General features: G+C 44.3%; 1 protein-coding gene across 2 annotated transcripts in view; it reads left to right on the plus strand.

Moving 5' to 3' along the window:
- svep1 (sushi, von Willebrand factor type A, EGF and pentraxin domain containing 1) overlaps nt 1–18,557 on the plus strand; it is a 167,977-nt gene that overhangs the window by 37,795 nt on the left and 111,625 nt on the right. For both annotated transcript variants that reach the window (XM_061913624.1, XM_061913625.1), the window contains exons 2-3: nt 5,956–6,211; nt 6,859–7,035. In XM_061913624.1, coding sequence (XP_061769608.1) covers nt 5,956–6,211; nt 6,859–7,035 — 433 coding nt within the window. The remainder of the gene's footprint in view (nt 1–5,955; nt 6,212–6,858; nt 7,036–18,557) is intronic.

The following is an 18,557-nucleotide window of genomic DNA, read 5'->3' on the forward strand; positions in this document are numbered from 1 at the left end:
ATACATGCGTAATCTGTTGAATCGCTTAAGCCGCTGAAATCCGAGCTAATGTCGCTATATCTTGCTGTGGTAACCTCCATGTTGTTTGTATTGGCAGCCCTGTATGACGTCACAGGGAAATGGATAGTGGTTTCGAAGATAGCGAAAATAAGGCACTTTAAAGCTTTATTTAGGGATATTCCGGGACCGGTAAAATTTGGAAAAAAATTCAAAAAATCCAACAAGCCACTGGGAACTGATTTTTATTGTTTTTCACCCTTTTGAAATTGTGATAATGTTCCCCTTTAAATAATGTAAATGTGTGCAAAACTAGAAAATAACAGCCTTGTAATAAAGGAGCTGGTCGGGATATCTCGGTGAGGAGGCCTGCTGCAAGTCACCCAAATTTTAGAACTGTCTGCATTACGTTATTCACAATAAATACACCGATTATTGACGTTTACTAATCGATTTTATAATCGTCCATGTTCGAATTGCGATGCATCTAAAAATCAATTATTTTCCCCCCTTCTACTTTAAACCTATTTTTAGGTTGTTGGCTACCAGAAGAAATATTTCTTTAAAATTGTAAAATATCACAAGAAAAAAATATGCATACATGAAAGAATGTCAGCAAACCAAAAAATGGTATGTTATATATATTATCCATTCTCCGCATGTCTCTGGCCAAAGTCACTAATAAATGTGCAAGCAATGTCTGGTTTCATTTACCATTATGTCGGCAACCACTTATGTCAGTCGGTCAGTACTGAGGCTGTCGACAAACGGTTTCCACTGTTGTAACTTTTAAGATAAGAAAATATTGACGGGATCAGTCAAAAATTGAAACCCATCCATCCGTCCATTTCATGCAACTGAAATGTGAGTCTACACAAAAAGAGCAAGACAAATAAAGATACAATTGTGTTCACCTAGACGACCATATTAAGTAACATCAGTTATGGTACGAAGTAGCGTGAAGCCTCCTTCTCTCCTCATATTCCACACTTGCTCGCTGCTTTGCTTCATGGCCTCTGTAATTACTCTCCTGCCAGACGCGCTTGATGTTTGGCCAATTAGACAATAAAGACCAGAGCTTTTCTTTCCTTCACCCCGTCACACCCTTTTGTCCTCTTTTCTCATGATCTCTTTGGACCCAGAAGACAGAGAAATCTCTCTCCTTTCATCCCTCTATTTAGTACAAATGACCTTTCTGGCAGCTACCATAACAATATGCTCTTTTAATGATCAGACTTTTTTTTCATTGTCCTCTTTCAAACTAAACAGATAAGAAAAACAATAAGATTTTCTGATCCTCCTCCCCCCTGAAAATAAAGGTCTGTCTAATTGTATGTGGTGGATGGTAAAAAACAGCTAAAATTACTTTGGGAACAGTATCTGGGGGCGGACACGGTGCTCGCTCAGTCTGCCCACTGTTTTTTGGTGGTTTTAGACCACTGGCTAGCAGCTGGCTTGTCTGTCGGAGAAATCATTACAGTTTTAAGCCATTCTCTCATTTTCTCTCGCTCCTGCTGAGGTAAGCTTTCGTCGAAGCTTACAATTGAGGGTTGTGGTCATGTGTGACGTTCGTCAATATTCACTTTAGCCCTATCGCTAAACCGATGTGCTCTGTGATTATATACAGTCTAGAAAGGAGATTTGGAGCACCACCTATAGGTTGTACGCAAAATGCTTTGGAAGCCATGCTAGGGTAAATTTAAAACATCCATCCATTTCTACCGTTTGTCCCTCTCAGTCACAGTTATCCTCAAATTTTGTAACCATAGCCATAGATTTGCTTTATTGCTCAACATTTCTGATGAGGTCGTGACTTGTCCAGGGTGTACCCCGCCTTCCGCCCGAATGCAGCTGAGATAGGCTCCAGCACCCCCCATCCATCCATCCATCCATCCATCTTCTTCCGCTTATCCGAGGTCGGGTCGCGGGGGCAACAGCCTAAGCAGGGAAGCCCAGACTTCCCTCTCCCCAGCCACTTCGTCTAGCTCTTCCCGGGGGATCCCGAGGCGTTCCCAGGCCAGCCGGGAGACAAAGTCTTCCCAACATTTCCTGGGTCTTCCCCGTGGCCTCCTACCGGTTGGACGTGCCCTAAACACCTCCCTAGGGAGGCGTTCGGGTGGCATCCTGACCAGATGCCCGAACCACCTCATCTGGCTCCTCTCGATGTGAAGGAGCAGCGGCTTTACATTGAGCTCCTCTCGGATGGCAGAGCTTCTCACCCTATCTCTAAGGGAGAGCCCCGCCACACGGCGGAGGAAACTCATTTCGGCCGCTTGTACCCGTGATCTTATCCTTTCGGTCATGACCCAAAGCTCATGACCATAGGTGAGGATGGGAACGTAGATCGACCGGTAAATTGAGAGCTTTGCCTTCCGGCTCAGCTCCTTCTTCACCCCAACGGATCGGTACAACGTCCGCATTATTGAAGACGCCGCACCGATCCGCCTGTCGATCTCACGATCCACTCTTCCCCCACTCGTGAACAAGAGTCCTAGGTACTTGAACTCCTCCACTTGGGGCAGGGTCTCCTCTCCAACCCGGAGATGGCATTCCACCCTTTTCCGGGCGAGAACCTTGGACTCGGACTTAGAGGTGCTGATTTTCATTCCGGTCGCTTCACACTCGGCTGCGAACCGATCCAGTGAGAGCTGAAGATCCCGGTCAGATGAAGCCATCAGGACCACATCATCTGCAAAAAGCAGAGACCTAATCCTGCGGTCACCAAACCGGAACCCCTCAACGCCTTGACTGCGCCTAGAAATTCTGTTCATAAAAGTTATGAACAGAATCGGTGACAAAGGACAGCCTTGGCGGAGTCCAACCCTCACTGGAAATGTGTTCGACTTACTGCCGGCAATGCGGACCAAGCTCTGGCACTAATCCTACAGGGAGCGGACCGCCACAATAAGACAGTCCGATACCCCATACTCTCTGAGCACTCCCCACAGGACTTCCCGAGGGACACCGTCGAATGCCTTCTCCAAGTCCACAAAGCACATGTAGACTGGTTGGGCAAACTCCCATGCACCCTCAAGAACCCTGCCGAGAGTATAGAGCTGGTCCACAGTTCCACGACCAGGAGGAAAACCACACTGTTCCTCCTGAATCCGAGGTTCGACTATCCGGCGTAGCCTCCTCTTCAGTACACCTGAATAAACCTTACCGGGAAGGCTGAGGAGTCTGATCCCACGATAGTTGGAACACACCCTCCGGTCCCCCTTCTTAAAGAGAGGAACCACCACCCCGGTCTGCCAATCCTGAGGTACCGCCCCCGATGTCCACGCGATGCTGCAGAGTCTTGTCAACCAAGACAGCCCCACAGCATTCAGAGCCTTAAGGAACTCTGGGAGGACCTCATCCACCCCTGGGGCCTTGCCTCCGAGGAGCTTTTTAACTACCTCAGCGACCTCAGCCCCAGAAATAGGAGAGTCCACCACAGATTCCCCAGGCACTGCTTCCTCATAGGAAGACATGTTGGTGGGATTGAGGAGGTCTTCGAAGTATTCCTTCCACCTATCCACAACATCCGCAGTTGAGGTCAGCAGAACACCATCCGCACCATACATGGTGTTGATAGTGCACTGCTTCCCCTTCCTGAGGCGGCGGACGGTGGTCCAGAATCGCTTCGAAGCCGTCCGGAAGTCGTTTTCCATGGCTTCCCCAAACTCCTCCCATGTCCGAGTTTTTGCCTCCGCGACCGCTGAAGCTGCACACCGCTTGGCCTGTCGGTACCTGTCCACTGCCTCCGGAGTACTATGAGCCAAAAGGACCCGATAGGACTCCTTCTTCAGCTTGACGGCATCCCTCACCGCTGGTGTCCACTAAGGGGTTTTAGGATTGCCGCCCCGACAAGCACCAGCTACCTTGCGGCCACAGCTCCGATCAGCCGCCTCGACAATAGAGGTGCGGAACATGGTCCACTCGGACTCAATGTCCATCACCTCCCTCGTGACATGTTCAAAGTTCTTCCGGCGGTGGGAATTGAAACTTTCTCTGACAGGAGACTCTGCCAGACGTTCCCAGCAGACCCTCACAATGCGTTTGGGCCTCCCAGGTCTGTCCGGCATCCTCCCCCACCATCGCAGCCAACTCACCACCAGGTGGTGATCGGTAGAAAGCTCCGCCCCTCCCTTCACCCGAGTGTGCAAAACATAAGGCCGCAAATCCGATGACACAACTACAAAGTCGATCATGAAACTGCGGCCTAGGGTGTCCTGGTGCCAAGTGCACATATGGACACCCTTATGTTTGAACATGGTGTTCGTTATGGACAAACTGTGACGAGCACAAAAGTCCAATAACAAAACACCACTACGGTTCAGATCCGGGCGGCCATTCTTCCCAATCACGCCTCTCCAGGTTTCACTGTCGTTGCCAACGTGAGCGTTGAAGTCTCCCAGTAGGACAAGGGAATCACCCGGGGGCGCACTTTCCAGTACTCCCTCGAATGCTCCCAAAAAGGGTGGGTACTCTGAACTGCTGTTTGGTGCGTAAGCACAAACAACAGTCAGGACCCGTCCCCCCACCCGAAGGCGGAGGGAGGCTACCCTTTCGTCCACCGGGTTAAACTCCAACGTGCAGGCTTTGAGCCGGGGGGGCAACAAGAATTGCCAGCCCTGCCCGTCGCCTCTCACTGCCGGCAACGCCAGAGTGGAAGAGGGTCCAGTCCCTCTCGAGAGAAGTGGTTCCAGAGCCCTTGCTGTGCGTCGAAGTGAGTCCGACTATATCCAGCCGGAACTTCTCGACTTTGCGCACTAGCTCAGGCTCTTTCCCCCCCAGTGAGGTGACGTTCCACGTCCCAAGAGCTAGCTTCTGTAGCTGAGGATCGGACCGCCAAGTGCCCTGCCTTCGGCTGCCGCCCAGCTCACATTGCACCCGACCTCTATGGCCCCTGCTATGGGTGGTGAGCCCATTGGAGGGGTGACCCACGTTGCCTCTTCGGGCTGTGCCCAGCCGGGCCCCATGGGGTCAGGCCCGGCCACCAGGCGCTCGCCATCGTGCCCCACCTCCGGGCCTGGCTCCAGAGGGGGGCCCCGGTGACCCGCGTCCGGGCGAGGGAAATATAGGTCCATGTTTTTTCTTCTTCATAAAGGTCTTCCAGCACCCCCCGCGGCCCCAAAAGGGACAAGTGGTAGAAAATGGATGTATGTATTGATTTTTGGACCCTTTCAATCAACCAATCCCGCAAATTATGTGCAGCCTAGCAATTTTGCCCAATCTTTGCAATTTCTTTGCACCTTTTGGCCAATTGTCAACATTTTCGCCAATCAAATTTGTCTCAGCAGAACTCTAAAGTAATGCAAATGTCTAGCCAATTCAATGTATCCCAGCATCACAGGGGCAATTTTGCTGCAAACTTTCGAAAATGTTGCAGTAAAATCAGGCATTTAATGCGACAACAATCACACAAAAAAGCCTGCAAAATCCTGGAGAGACTGATTATTACACAGTTGCCTCTTGTTTGATTATTATCAGTGTTTTCCAACAAACTGATGGAACATTGGCTTTGGATTCAGAAGTCAAAGTGACAAGCAGATATTTTAGTTCGACTAGTGTAAAATTTAATAGGAAAAAGGTTTCAAGAACAAAAAAAGCTTGGACTAGCTTGTATCAAATAATGTAGAATTAAGAACTGCATTTGCCTGAATTACATTTTTTTCTGTCAAAATTGAAATAAATTAATCAAGAAACATGAAATGCCTTATCGATACACATTATACCCAGGCTTTTGCGGGCCACTGAGCCTTGCTTTTGACACCTGTGAATTAAAGTTAAAGTGGGTGTATTGTTGAACAGTATAAGAAATTTAAAGTGATGTATTTGTCAGAAAAACTATACCTTAGCCAACACAGGAGGTGTGCATGTATGACAAATTGTAATTATTTTAGGAGTAGAAGAAGACTAAACAGCGAATTAAGTATTCTAATGTGTCTGTATTTCCTTCTTTGCATATTTAAGCAAATCCTGCGTCATTCCCGCGCAAATGCCAGCAAGGTCATCTTTCTGATCACCGACGGCTACTCAAACGGCGGAGATCCTCGCCCGGTTGCGGCGGCTTTGAGGGAGCGCGGTGTGGAGATCTTCACGCTGGGCATCTGGCAGGGGAACATCCGAGAGCTGCACGATATGGCCTCTCAGCCCAAAGACCAGCATTGCTACTTGGTGCACAACTTTGCCGAGTTTGAAGCACTGGCTCGCCGAGCATTGCACGAAGGTAAGATGATTTATCAAGATTTAAGCAAGATGATTTTGGAGTGTCCAAAAACATTTTCCATATTTTTATGGAAGGATTCTGAGGATGATCTAACCATCAAGTTAAAAAAAACACATCTGTTAACCAACTTGACAGACTTTGGGACATATCGGATTGCACCCCTTTTTCCAAATACTGTACTTCTTTAAGTCTGTAAGAGCACATCATGCATCACACTTTAAAAGCTGTGGTGCCACATCTTCATCACATTTCAACACTTAAATCAGAATATAAAACATTCCATTTGAATTTTGACAATGTCAGCTGGTAAATTGTGCCAGCAGCTATTGAAGCCCCCCACCCCGCATCACGCCCATTCAAAATTACACACAAAATAAAGTGGGACTTCCCATGATTTGGTCCAAATATCACTATTAGATAATAGCAGGGGCGAGTTGTAAATCATGCACACGTTCTTGCAGGATGTCGGAAAACCCAGACTGGGGGAGAAGCTGCAGTAAAGATCAGAGACAGTCTCGGATAAGGCCGTGAGAACGCCACTAGTATCAGCTCCGTCTCTTCTCTCTTTGTCGGCCAGGAAGAGTCCTCAAAGCAAGCAGGTTGTTTTATGTTTAAAGCATGAACCATATCCACTCCTGTGTCCTCAGATCTCCCCACAGGCCTGTACATCCAGGAGGACCTGTCCCGCTGCTCCTCCTTGTGTGAAGCCGGCCGGGAATGCTGCGACGTGATGGCCAGCTGCAAGTGCGGAACACACACAGGACAGTACGACTGCATCTGTGAGAAGGGATACTATGGAAAGGGTCTGCAGCATGAGTGCACAGGTAGGACACTTGGACGGACATTTTTGGTATTCAAAGGTCCCATATTATAGTATTTTACTACAATTTTAAATAAGTGTGAGAAGTTCCACAATAGTCTAACGTTGATGCTGGAAATGAGACACATTAAATTTGCTTTTTTCACAAAATACAACCAATAGTACGGTAATGTTAAATCTTACTTGTGAAAATTAATCCCCTGATTCCTATTTTCAACAGTCCGCTCATTTGAGCAGGAAAACGTTGAACACCAGCCCCTCATCTTTTATTTCTACCTGTCAAGTGTCAGTTTAGGCGACTCGCCGGCTCCTCATCACCACTTCATGATGGCGGCCAAATTTCTCGCGTCACAGCAGCCAATGTTGCATCTACTTATAACAGTGGTCGGCAACCCGCGGCTCCGGAGCCGCATGCGGCTCTTTGATCACTCTAATGTGGCTCAGATGCATAATTGCCGACCCCCCCGATTATCCCGAGAGATTTCCGGAGTTTAATGCCTTTCACAGGTTGCACCCGGGTCCAATATTCTCCGATTTTTACTTAATCGATAATATTGAGGACGTGCCCTGAAGGCAATGCCTTCACAGTACTGTAAAATTTGTTGTCGCGCCAGCTTTTACACCATGCTATCTGCATGCCAGCCTCTGTAAACACACGACAGTGACTGCAAAGCCATTCGTGCTCAACAGCCATACAGGTTACACTGAGGGTTGTGATATGAACAAATTTAACACTCTTAGTAATATGCGCCACACTGTGAACCCACACCAAACAAGAATGACAAACACATTTCGGGAGAACATCCGCATTCTAACACAACATAAACACAACAGAACAAATACCCAGAATCCCATGCATCCCTAACTCTTCCGGGCTACATGATACACCCTCGCTAGCACAAAGATTGTTTTATAATTACCATATGTCTGCAATTTTTTATGTTTTGGTTTTACATTTCCGGGGCTTATGCAGATCGTAAATACACAAAAACAGGTAGGCAAGAAAAGCTGGGTGTGCATGATAAATCTAATTTAAAGGCCTACTGAAACCCACTACTACCGACCACGCAGTCTGATAGTTTATATATCAATGAGGAAATCTTAACATTGCAACACATGCCAATACTGGCTTTTTAGTTTACTAAATTGCAATTTTAAATTTCGCAAGAAGTATCCTTTTAAAAACGTTGCAGAATGATGACGCGTGCGCGTGACGTCACGGATTGTAGCGGACATTTTGTTCCAGCCCGATCCCAGCTATAGATCGTCTGCTTTAATCGCATAATTACGCAGTATTCTGGACATCTGTGTTGCTGAATCTTTTGCAATTTGTTCAATTAATGGGGCGGCATGGCGTAGTGGGTAGAGCGGCCGTGCCAGAAACCTGAGGGTTGCAGTATCGCTCCCCGCCTATTGACATCCAAATCGCTGACGTTGTGTCCTTAGGCAGGACACTTCACCCTTGCCCCCGGTGCCTCTCACACTGGTGAATGAATGAGTGATGAATGATAGGTGGTGGTCGGAGAGACCGTACGCCCAAACTAGCAGCCACGCTTCCGTCAGTCTACCCCAGGGCAGCTGTGGCTACAGATGTAGCTTACCACCACCAGGTGTGAATGAATGATGGGTCCCAACTTCTCTGTGAGTATCTAATAATAGAAAAGCTCGATAAAAATCTAATCCATCATTATTATTATTATTATTATTAATAATGGAGAAGTCAAAGAAGAAAGATGTAGGTGGGAAGCGGTGTATTGCGGCTGCCCTTAGCAACACAAACACAGCCGGTGTTTCCTTGTTTACATTCCCGAAGGTGAAGCTTTACTATGGAACAGAGCGGTCAAGCGAACATGGTTCCCTACCACATGTGAACCGGCAGGTTTCGGTGAGAAAATTGTGGTAATACCGTAGACATGAGTGGAGCATGCGTCGTTCCTCGTGCACCTGTCAAAGAGGCTGCTGCGGACTCTCTTGCCTCCTCCGACCGGCCGCCCCCGAACGCGGGATGCTTCCACCATAGAGGAGGGGGAAAAAAGCTCAGCCTGGCCCGACCGGTTGCCTTCGCTTTGCCTCGTCGAGAAACATGGCTTCCCTCAGAGACACTGGCGGTCACCACACCCGTGGCCACACCCCTCCGACTTTCAGGTACGACTATATAATCTCACTAAAACACTATTAACACAATAAGCAGATAAGGGATTTTCCAGAATTATTCTAGTAAATGTGTCTAATAACATCTGAATCGCTCCCACTGCCCTGTCTTTTTTTCATTCCTTTTTTTTTTCTTGTCCTTCACGCTCACTATCCTCATCCACAAATCTTTCATCTTCGCTCAAATTAATGGGGAAATCGCCGCTTTCTCGGTCCGAATCGCTCTCGCTGCTGGTGGCCATGACTGTAAACAATGTGAGGATGTGAGGAGCTCCACAACCCGTGACTTCACGCGCACATCGTCTGCTACCTCCGGTACAGGCAAGGTTTTTTTACTAGCCACCAAAAGTTGCGAACTTTATCGTCGATGTTCTCCACTAAATCCTTTCAGCAAAAATATGGCAGTATCGCAAAATGATCAAGTATGATACATAGAATGGACCTGCTATCCCCGTTTAAATAAGAAAATCTCATTTCAGTAGGCCTTTAAATTGTGTAGCAAAGCCTACCGAGAAATTCTCTAGCCACCGTTTGAGCACCTTTTCTCTTAATAGTGGAGCAAGTGAGGGAGATCATAAATAGATTTTGTGCCCATAAACAGGCTGCAAAACTGGCGAAAAGAACAGGTAATTTTCAGTGTAATATCATGCAATGACTGAGGGATATTTGACAGAGACGCCGATTTTATTTTAAGACGTGAAGTCAGACTTCTTCTCTCAAATGTGGAGCAAACAAGTGAGGGAGATGATAGACTTTTCTCACGTTTGGGGCTCATGAACGGAGTCTATGGACACGTATTACTAATGGAACATCATTCGATTGTTTTCTCCACACATATACTCACTCAAACACTTAAAGAACAAGGTCCAACAGCATCATTAGTAAGTCATAATGTGAAAAGCTTCTAACAATAATTACATTTTCGTAACATCTTTTCGCCAAGTGAGGTAGTGTTAATCCGTTTGATTTAAATCACCTTATCAGAGCAACTGCAGAATTTATGAAGGATCAGATTAGTACTGAAACCATGTCTATAATTGAGCCAATGAGATGAAGCGAGATAACATCTTAAATGTTAGATTGTGTCTCTCTGGGGGAGCGCAGGAGCCATCCCACTTGTCCCTGTCAGAAGTGATACAGTCAATGAACTTTACTGCCATGTACTCACTCATGGGACTTGATTGTGTTGTTTCAAAACAGTCCAAGAGCGCAGGGGATCAAGTGATCTGCCTCATGACATCATCCCATCTTCCTTAATTTACTATGTCTCGCAAGGGTGTCCCAGCCTTGTCATGCTAAAGTTGCATCATGTTCACTCCGCGTGCATGTGTGTGTGCGTGCTTGCAGTGCAATGACTAACAGATGCACTAGCTTCAAAGTGAGTGATTGAAGCTTCAAAGTGAGTGATTGAGTAACTGCTTAATTTGGTGAGAGATTGGTTTAACGAAGACGCTTCTTAAACGCAACACTTCTGGATAATAATTCTCGAAGATTAGAAACTGTAAAAAAAATAAAAAAAAACAGGGAAAAGGATGTTCCAAAGTGCCCTATTAATCAGAAGTGACTTTTTAATGATGCTCTAACAGTAATACGTTTCTTTAAAACCATGTTTATGAACACCAATCATGAAGAACATCTGTCATGTCCCTCACTTGTTTTGTCCAATTTGGAGAGAAGAGGTGTTTAAATGCCTGCCTTTAAAATGCGTCTTTTCATGATGTCATGAAGGAAAAGCCTCCTTCTTCATGATGACACGATACCGCCTTAAACCCATTCTAAGCTAGATATGCCCACCCCAAGTGTCCGCCCATCATTTCACAGATAAACCTTTTTATTTATTTTTTTAAGGAAAAAAAACATAATAATAAAGCTTACTGGTCGTCTGTCAGCTCCAGACATGGGAGTTGCATTAAGCTACACAGAAAATTACTAAAAATATGACTTGACAGATATATTACATTGTTATTTGGTATGTCCTGGTATTTAAAATCTAAGATAGATCCATCCATTTTCTACCGCTTATTCCCTTTCGGGGTCACGGGGGGCGCTGGCGCCTATCTCAGCTACAATCGGGCGGAAGGCGGGGTACACCCTGGACAAGTCGCTACCTCATCGCAGGGTCAACACAGATAGACAGACAACATTCACACACTAGGGCCAATTTAGTGTTGCCAATCAACCTATCCCCAGGTGCATGTTTTTGGAAGTGGGAGGAACCCGGAGTACCCGGAGGGAACCCACGCATTCACGGGGAGGACATGCAAACTCCACACAGAAAGATCCCGAGGCTGGATTTGAACCCAGGACTGCAGGACCTTCGTATTGTGAGGCAGACGCACTAACCCCTCTGCCACCGTGAAGCCCATCTAAGATAGAAAATATCATAAATTAATCAAATATGTTTTTTAAAATATCGATTTACCCCGATAGCGTGGGGAGATGGTTTAACGAGAGAGCTCCTTAAACACAACATTCTGCAATAGTTACATCGCTGGGCAGTTACATCACTGGGCGAGGATGAAAACATCACAATTCTACCAGCTGATATCGCACAGGATTTCTCAACACAACTGACGACCAAAACCAGTTGCTCAAAGACTCCCAACTCATATGAAATATTCAAAAGGGACCACACAAGTGGGTACTAGAGGAGAATCATTGAGTACTTACAAACTCTACAGAAGTCAGAAGCCATCAACCAGGCATTGTATTACAGCTTATACCCACAAGACACCCTCCCTGGCATTTATGGCCTTCCAAAAATACACAAAGATGGGGTTCCCCTCAGACCCATAGTCTGCAGCATTAACTCTGTGACATACAATATTGCTAAGTATGTGGCCAACATCTTAGCACCTCTCGTTCGCAAAACTCCACATCATGTCCAAAACTCAATTGACTTTGTTGCAAAGATCAGAGATCTAAAACTGGACCAAAATAAAACTATAGTCTCATTTGACGTCCCCTCCCTGTTCACCTGCATTCCAACTCAAGATGCAGTAGAGACGGTGAGGCAACGTCTACTATGTGATGACACCTTACAGGATTGATCCACACTAAACCCAGAACAGCTTTGCCTTTTGCTGGAACTTTGCCTTAACACTACATGCTTTTCAAATCAATTCAAAAACATGGTTGTGCCAACCTGTATCCCCAATGGTAACAAACGTTTACATGGAGGACATGGAAAAGAGATATCTAAGCTCTTTCAAGGGAACAGCACCAAGTCATTGGTACAGATATGTCGATGACACATCGGTGAAAATCAAAAACCAAGAAGTGGACAAGAACATCAAGTTCACATGTGAGGATGTCAAAGTCAGTAAGTGCCTTTTTTGGACTGTGATGTCCACATTAAGGAAAACAGGGGCCTCCATGTCGGGGTTTACCCAAAACCCCACGCATACCGACCAATACCGACTTTTAGACTCACACCACCCACTGGAACACAAACCGGGCCTTATCAAAATCATACAACAGAAAGCTGATAAGGTTCCTACCAGCCCACAGGCCAAAGGCAAAAAGCATTGGCATGTAAAGGAAAGCCCTCAAAATTGCCGGTTATCCCAGCTGGTCGTTTGTGAAAAGTGCATCCAGTTCCAGAAATAAAAACAACAGAGTGGATGAGGAGGGAAAATGTGACAGACACAAAAATATTGTCATTCCATATGTATTAGGTCTATCTGAGAAACTCAGAAGAACTTTTAACCAACACAACATCCCACTACACTCCAAAGCAGGAAACACCCTGAGACAGAGGCCATTGCATCCGAGAGACCGGACACCCCAAACCCACAAAAAAAAAAATCGGGTGTATGATATCCAGTGTAATGTTGAATGCACTTACTCATAGATTGGGGGGAAAAAAACAACCACTAAGCCGACACATCGCACAGCTTTGACGGGCTAACTCTTCAGGCCAAGACTCAGCTGTCTACCTGCACCTCAGGGAGAAACAGAACTCCTTTGAGAACAAAAATGTACAGACTCTGGACAGGAAGGACCGATTGTACAAAAGAGGTGTGAGGGAAGCTATCTATGTCAAGGTTTAAGAACCATCCCTGAACAGAGGGGTTAGTCTGCGACATCATCAATCTCCCACATACAACACTGTCCTTTCAACCATTCCTGAAACACTCTGCATTTTTAGCCTCCAACAAATAACACAAGTTAGAAACATTCTGGTCACAGAAGGTAACTGTATTGCCAGTTGTTTGCAACTGAATGGTATGCTAACGCGGGGATTCCGACTATTTCGGACTGGTAGTAGTCGATCCACAAAATACCTAGTAAGATTGCTCGTATGCATCAAAACAGTTGTTTTTCTCAGTACGATAGGGCGAAACCATCCTTGCCCAGGCACACTCTCCTGTTTTTGGAGGTTTTATATTTGGGGTTTTTACCAATCTAAGTCTAAGACAAGATCTGGCCAATCTAAGTCTATGAGCATGAACTGATGAACCCTACTTGGATGAGAGGCGAAACGTATTCTAACCCAACCCCAACTGTCCAGTTACGATCGATTGAATGCCCTGAAATTACAATGACCTGGATGAATCAGAACGTTCATAGACACTCCTGGTAAATGAGCTCTTAAAGTTACTTTTTAATCTCCACTTTTGCAAAAAAAAGTGCTCAAATTGTCTGTTTTAAAATTCTGGGTAGGCTTCGCTACACATCTGTGAAAGCAGCCTGGGACTATTCCCGTCAGTCAATTACAGACGTTGGATCTGTACGTTTGATTGTTTAGTTTTTCTTCAGCGAACAGGCTAACCTTGCATGATGTTGCTGTTAAAATGTGACTGTAATTTTAGCATTGTTGCTCATTGCCATGTTAGTGTTGCTAACTCTTGTGTCATCCTGTCCCACTCCTCAATGTTACCTTGCTGTATGTTATATTTGGCATCTATTACATTGGACAAGTTACAGTGTGTATATAAAAAAAAATTACAAAACCCAAAACCAGTGAAGTTGGCACGTTGTGTAAATCCTAAATAAAAACAGAATACAATGATTTGCAAATCCTTTTCAACTTACATACAACTCAGTACACTGCAAACCAAAATATTTAATATTCTAACTAAAAAACATTTTTTTTTTGCAAATAATCATAAAGTTACAATTTAATGGCAGCAAAACATTGCAAAAAAGTTGGCACAGTGTTATTTTTACCACTGTGTTACAAAGCCTTTCCTTTTAACAACACTGGGAACTGAGGAGACCAATTTTTTAAGCTTTTCAGGTGGAATTATTTCCCATTTTTGCTTGATGTACAGCTGTAGTTACTGACAGTGGTTTTCTAAAGTGTCCCTGAGGCCATGTGGTGATATCCTTTACACAACGCTTTTGGATACAGTACCGCCTGAGGGATCGAAGGTCACGGACAAGCCGCTTACGTGCAGTGATATCTCCAGATTTTCTGGACCTTTTGAGAATATTACGGATCGTACAAACCCTGTTTCCGTATGAGTTGGGAAATTGTGTTAGATATAAATATAAATGGAATACAATGATTTGCAAATCCTTTTCATCCCATATTCAGTTGAATGCACTACAAAGACAAGATATTTGATGTACAAACTCATAAAAAAATGTTATTCTTGCAAATAATAATGAACTTAGAATTTTTGGGCTGCAACACATGCCAAAGTAGTTGGAAAAGGGCATGTTCACCAATGTGTTGCATCACCTTTTCTTTTAACAACACTCAATAAACGTAAACTGAGGAAACTAATTGTTGAAGCTTTGAAAGTGGAATTCTTTCTCATTTTTGTTTTATGTAGAGCTTTAGTCGTTCAACAGTCCGGGGTCTCCGCTGTCGTATTTTTAGCTTGATAATGCGCCACACATTTTCGATGGGAGACAGGTTTGGACTGCAGGCGGGCCAGGAAAGTACCCGCAGTCTTTTACTACGAAACCATGCTGTTGTAACATGTGGTTTGGCATTGTCTTGCTGAAATAAGCAGGGGCGTCCATGATAACGTTGCTTGGATGACAACATATGTTGCTCCAAAACCTGTATGGACCATTCAGCATTAATGGTGCCTTCACAGATGTGTAAGTTACCCATGCCTTGGGCACTAATAAACCCCCATGCCATCACAGATGTTGGCTTTCTAACTTTGCGCCTATAACAATCCGGATGGTTCTTTTCCTCTTTGTTCCAAATATAATTTTAAATGTGGACTTGTCAGACTACAGAACACTTTTCCACTTTGCATCGGTCCATCTTAGAGGAGCTCGGTCCCAGCGAAGCCAGCGGCGTTCCTTGGCGTTGTTGACAAATGGGTTTTGCTTTGCATAGCATAGTTTGAACTTGCACTTACAGAAGTAGCAACCAACTGTAGTTACTGAGAGTAGTTTTATGAAGTGTTCCTGAGCCCATGTGGTGATATCCTTTACACACAGATGTCGGTTTTTGATGCAGTACCGCTTGAGGGATCAAAGGTTCGTAATATCATCGCTTACGTGCAGTGATTTCTCCAGATTTTCTGAACCTTTTGATGATTTTACGGACCGTAGATGGTAAAATCCCTAAATTCCTTAAGAAATGTTGTTCTAAAACTGTTCGACAATTTGCTTACACATTGGTGACCCTCGGCCCATCCTTGTTTGTGAATTACTTAGCATTTCATGGAAGCTGCTTTTATACCCAATCATGGCACCCACCTGTTCCCAATTAGCCTGCACACCTGTGAGATGTTCCAAATAAGTGTTTGATGAGCTTTTCTCAAGTTTATCAGTATTTATTGCCACCTTTCCCAACTTGTTTGTCACGTGTTGCTGGCATCAAATTCTTAAGTTAATGATTATTTGCACAAAAAAAAAAATGTTTATCAGTTTGAACATCAAATATGTTGTCTTTGTAGCATATTCAACTGAATACGGGTTGAAAATGATTTGCATATCATCGTATTCCGTTTATATTTACATCTAACACAATTTCCCAACTCATATGGAAACGGGGTTTGAGGATGGTGAAATCCCTACATTTTTTACAATAGCTCATTGAGAAATGTTGTTTTAAGCTGTTCGACAATTTGCTCACACATTTGTTCACAAAGTGGACCCTGTTTGTGAATGACTGAGCATTTCATGGAAGCTGTTTTTATACCCAATCATGGCACCCAACTGTTCCCAATTAGCCTGTTCACCTGTGGGATGTTCCAAATAAGTGTTTGATGAGCATTCCTCGACTTTCTCAGTCTTTTTTGCCACTTGTGCCAGCTTTTTTGAAAAATGTTGCAGGCATGAAATTCCGAATGAGCGAAGCTTTTCAAAAAATAAAGTTTCTCAGTTGGAACGTTAAGTATCTTGTCTTTGCAGTGCAAATTAAATATAGGTTGAAAAGGATTTGCAAATCATTGTATTCTGTTTTTATTCACAATTCACACAATGTGCCAACTCCACTGGTTCTGGGTTTTGTACACAAAATTGTGATTTTTGGAGACACTCTGTTAGAGACCAGCTTGGACAAACACACCTCATCAATCGGCTGGTAGATTTCGGTCAGCACACTTCCAATACAGTATTGAGGCACATATGACACTTTAAAGTGTTAAGTAATACTCTCATTTGGGCCATTTAGGAGTGTATTGCGTGATATTAATAAGCAGGCGAATATCTACAATCCTATGTGTGGTGTTAAATAAGACTCTGGACAAGACTTTCATACATGTTTTTTAGGTTAGCCGGTTTTGTGCAGTAGCATCTCTAAAACCAGAAAGATGTGTGGTAAAGGGCAGTACGTCACACTGCAGAAAATTCTAGTCTCCATTTCTGTATTTTGTTGCTTTAACCTCAACAGGCTTGGCTGAAGAAGAGTTGTTGCGTAGATTCTGGGTACTCTGTGTGCTCCACTGGTCAACTTTTGACAGGCATAGCAAAGACCGCTGCCAGAAACAAGCCTCCCTCTGCTGTGTGTGTGTGTGTGTGTGTGTGTGTGTGTGTGTGTGTGTGTCTCTTCAGGTGGGTTATGCTGTCTGGGCTCAATAGTTGTGTGCCTTTTTTTTCTTGCCCTAGCCTTCTAAAAACATACAAAAGCATGTCCTGTCTGTGGATTGTTATTATTATTGACTGAGTGATCCTGTTGGAAAAACGATCCAAATCCCCACTGTGTACAGCAGTATTGTTTATGGATCCATCCCAGCCAAGAAAAACAGCCTCTTCCCAAAACACGAACGGAATTCCAGCAGATAATGACGAATGATGAACTCCGTTTTGACACCAGACTCCTGACAAACTGGACATTGTTGTCGGCCCTTAAATATCTTTATTATGGTGCAAGAAAGTCAATTTTTTTAACCTTATCTTTAGCCTGAGGAATGACAGCATGTCTGGCTTTTGTTCATGTGGTGTCATTGTAGCGGCTCTGTGTTGTGTTTCGATCTTCCCATACTGCCACCGCGAACCTTAGTTGCCCAATTGAGAAGTGTGGTCGCCACGAGGCTAAAATCCCAAGCTGCAAACCCGGCGGCGGGCACACTCTTTAAAGTTGTCAGGGAGTAAGGTTCATGAACAATCTTTGATCTGGCACAACCACCCTAGCTGACCCCTTTTACATCAGCATGCACTGTGTATTGTTACATGTAAGCTATGAACTTTATTAGGTACCATTTTGACCCATCAAACAAGTGTACAGTCATGGCTGGAAATGATATTTGTATGGGTTTTGGTCCAAATTCTTGGGTGGGCAAGAACTAAGCTCCAGATGTCCAGATGATGTATTTATTGCTCCTGAACATGTATCTGGCAGTCATTTCCCATAATATCAATTAGTCTTTGAGTAATTAGTAGATAACTATTGTAACTGCACTTGATCAGACTCGAGTTATTTTAGGTAACCATTTATGTCGGCATAGCTTGATTCCAAGTTCCACATATGCAGTGTCCAGTCACACCAACCTCACTCTCTGGACTTCCGTCTGCCTCAATGTTTCACCCGCACTTGGTGCTAGCCTTTATAAGCAGCAGTTCATCCTCCATATATTCAGCTTCAAAAAGATAAAGTTGTGAATCCTCATTTGTCCAAAGACAGTTTTCTTGGTTTTCTGTTATCAAGTCTGCCATGTTAAAAAAAAAAGTCATGTTTGTTTCTGAAAATAGAAACACACATTTGTTGTCATAAGTCGAAAGTGTGCTGTTGTGGTAACAGAAAATAATACGCTGCGGAAATAAGTTTTGGTATTGCTTGAAATGACCAAAATACGGTAAATGTTGTACATATTACAAATTGTTATGAATATGTCTGTTACTACATTATATATATTTACTTGCAGTGAGTATATAAAACGTTTGAGGGTTTTGATGTAGTTTTAGAAGGCTTTGAAGGCGACAATGGTAACTTCTATTTGCCACATCTTTCAATACTTTTTT

This window comes from Nerophis ophidion, linkage group LG10, assembly GCF_033978795.1.
Source record: "Nerophis ophidion isolate RoL-2023_Sa linkage group LG10, RoL_Noph_v1.0, whole genome shotgun sequence".
NCBI lineage: Eukaryota > Metazoa > Chordata > Actinopteri > Syngnathiformes > Syngnathidae > Nerophis > Nerophis ophidion.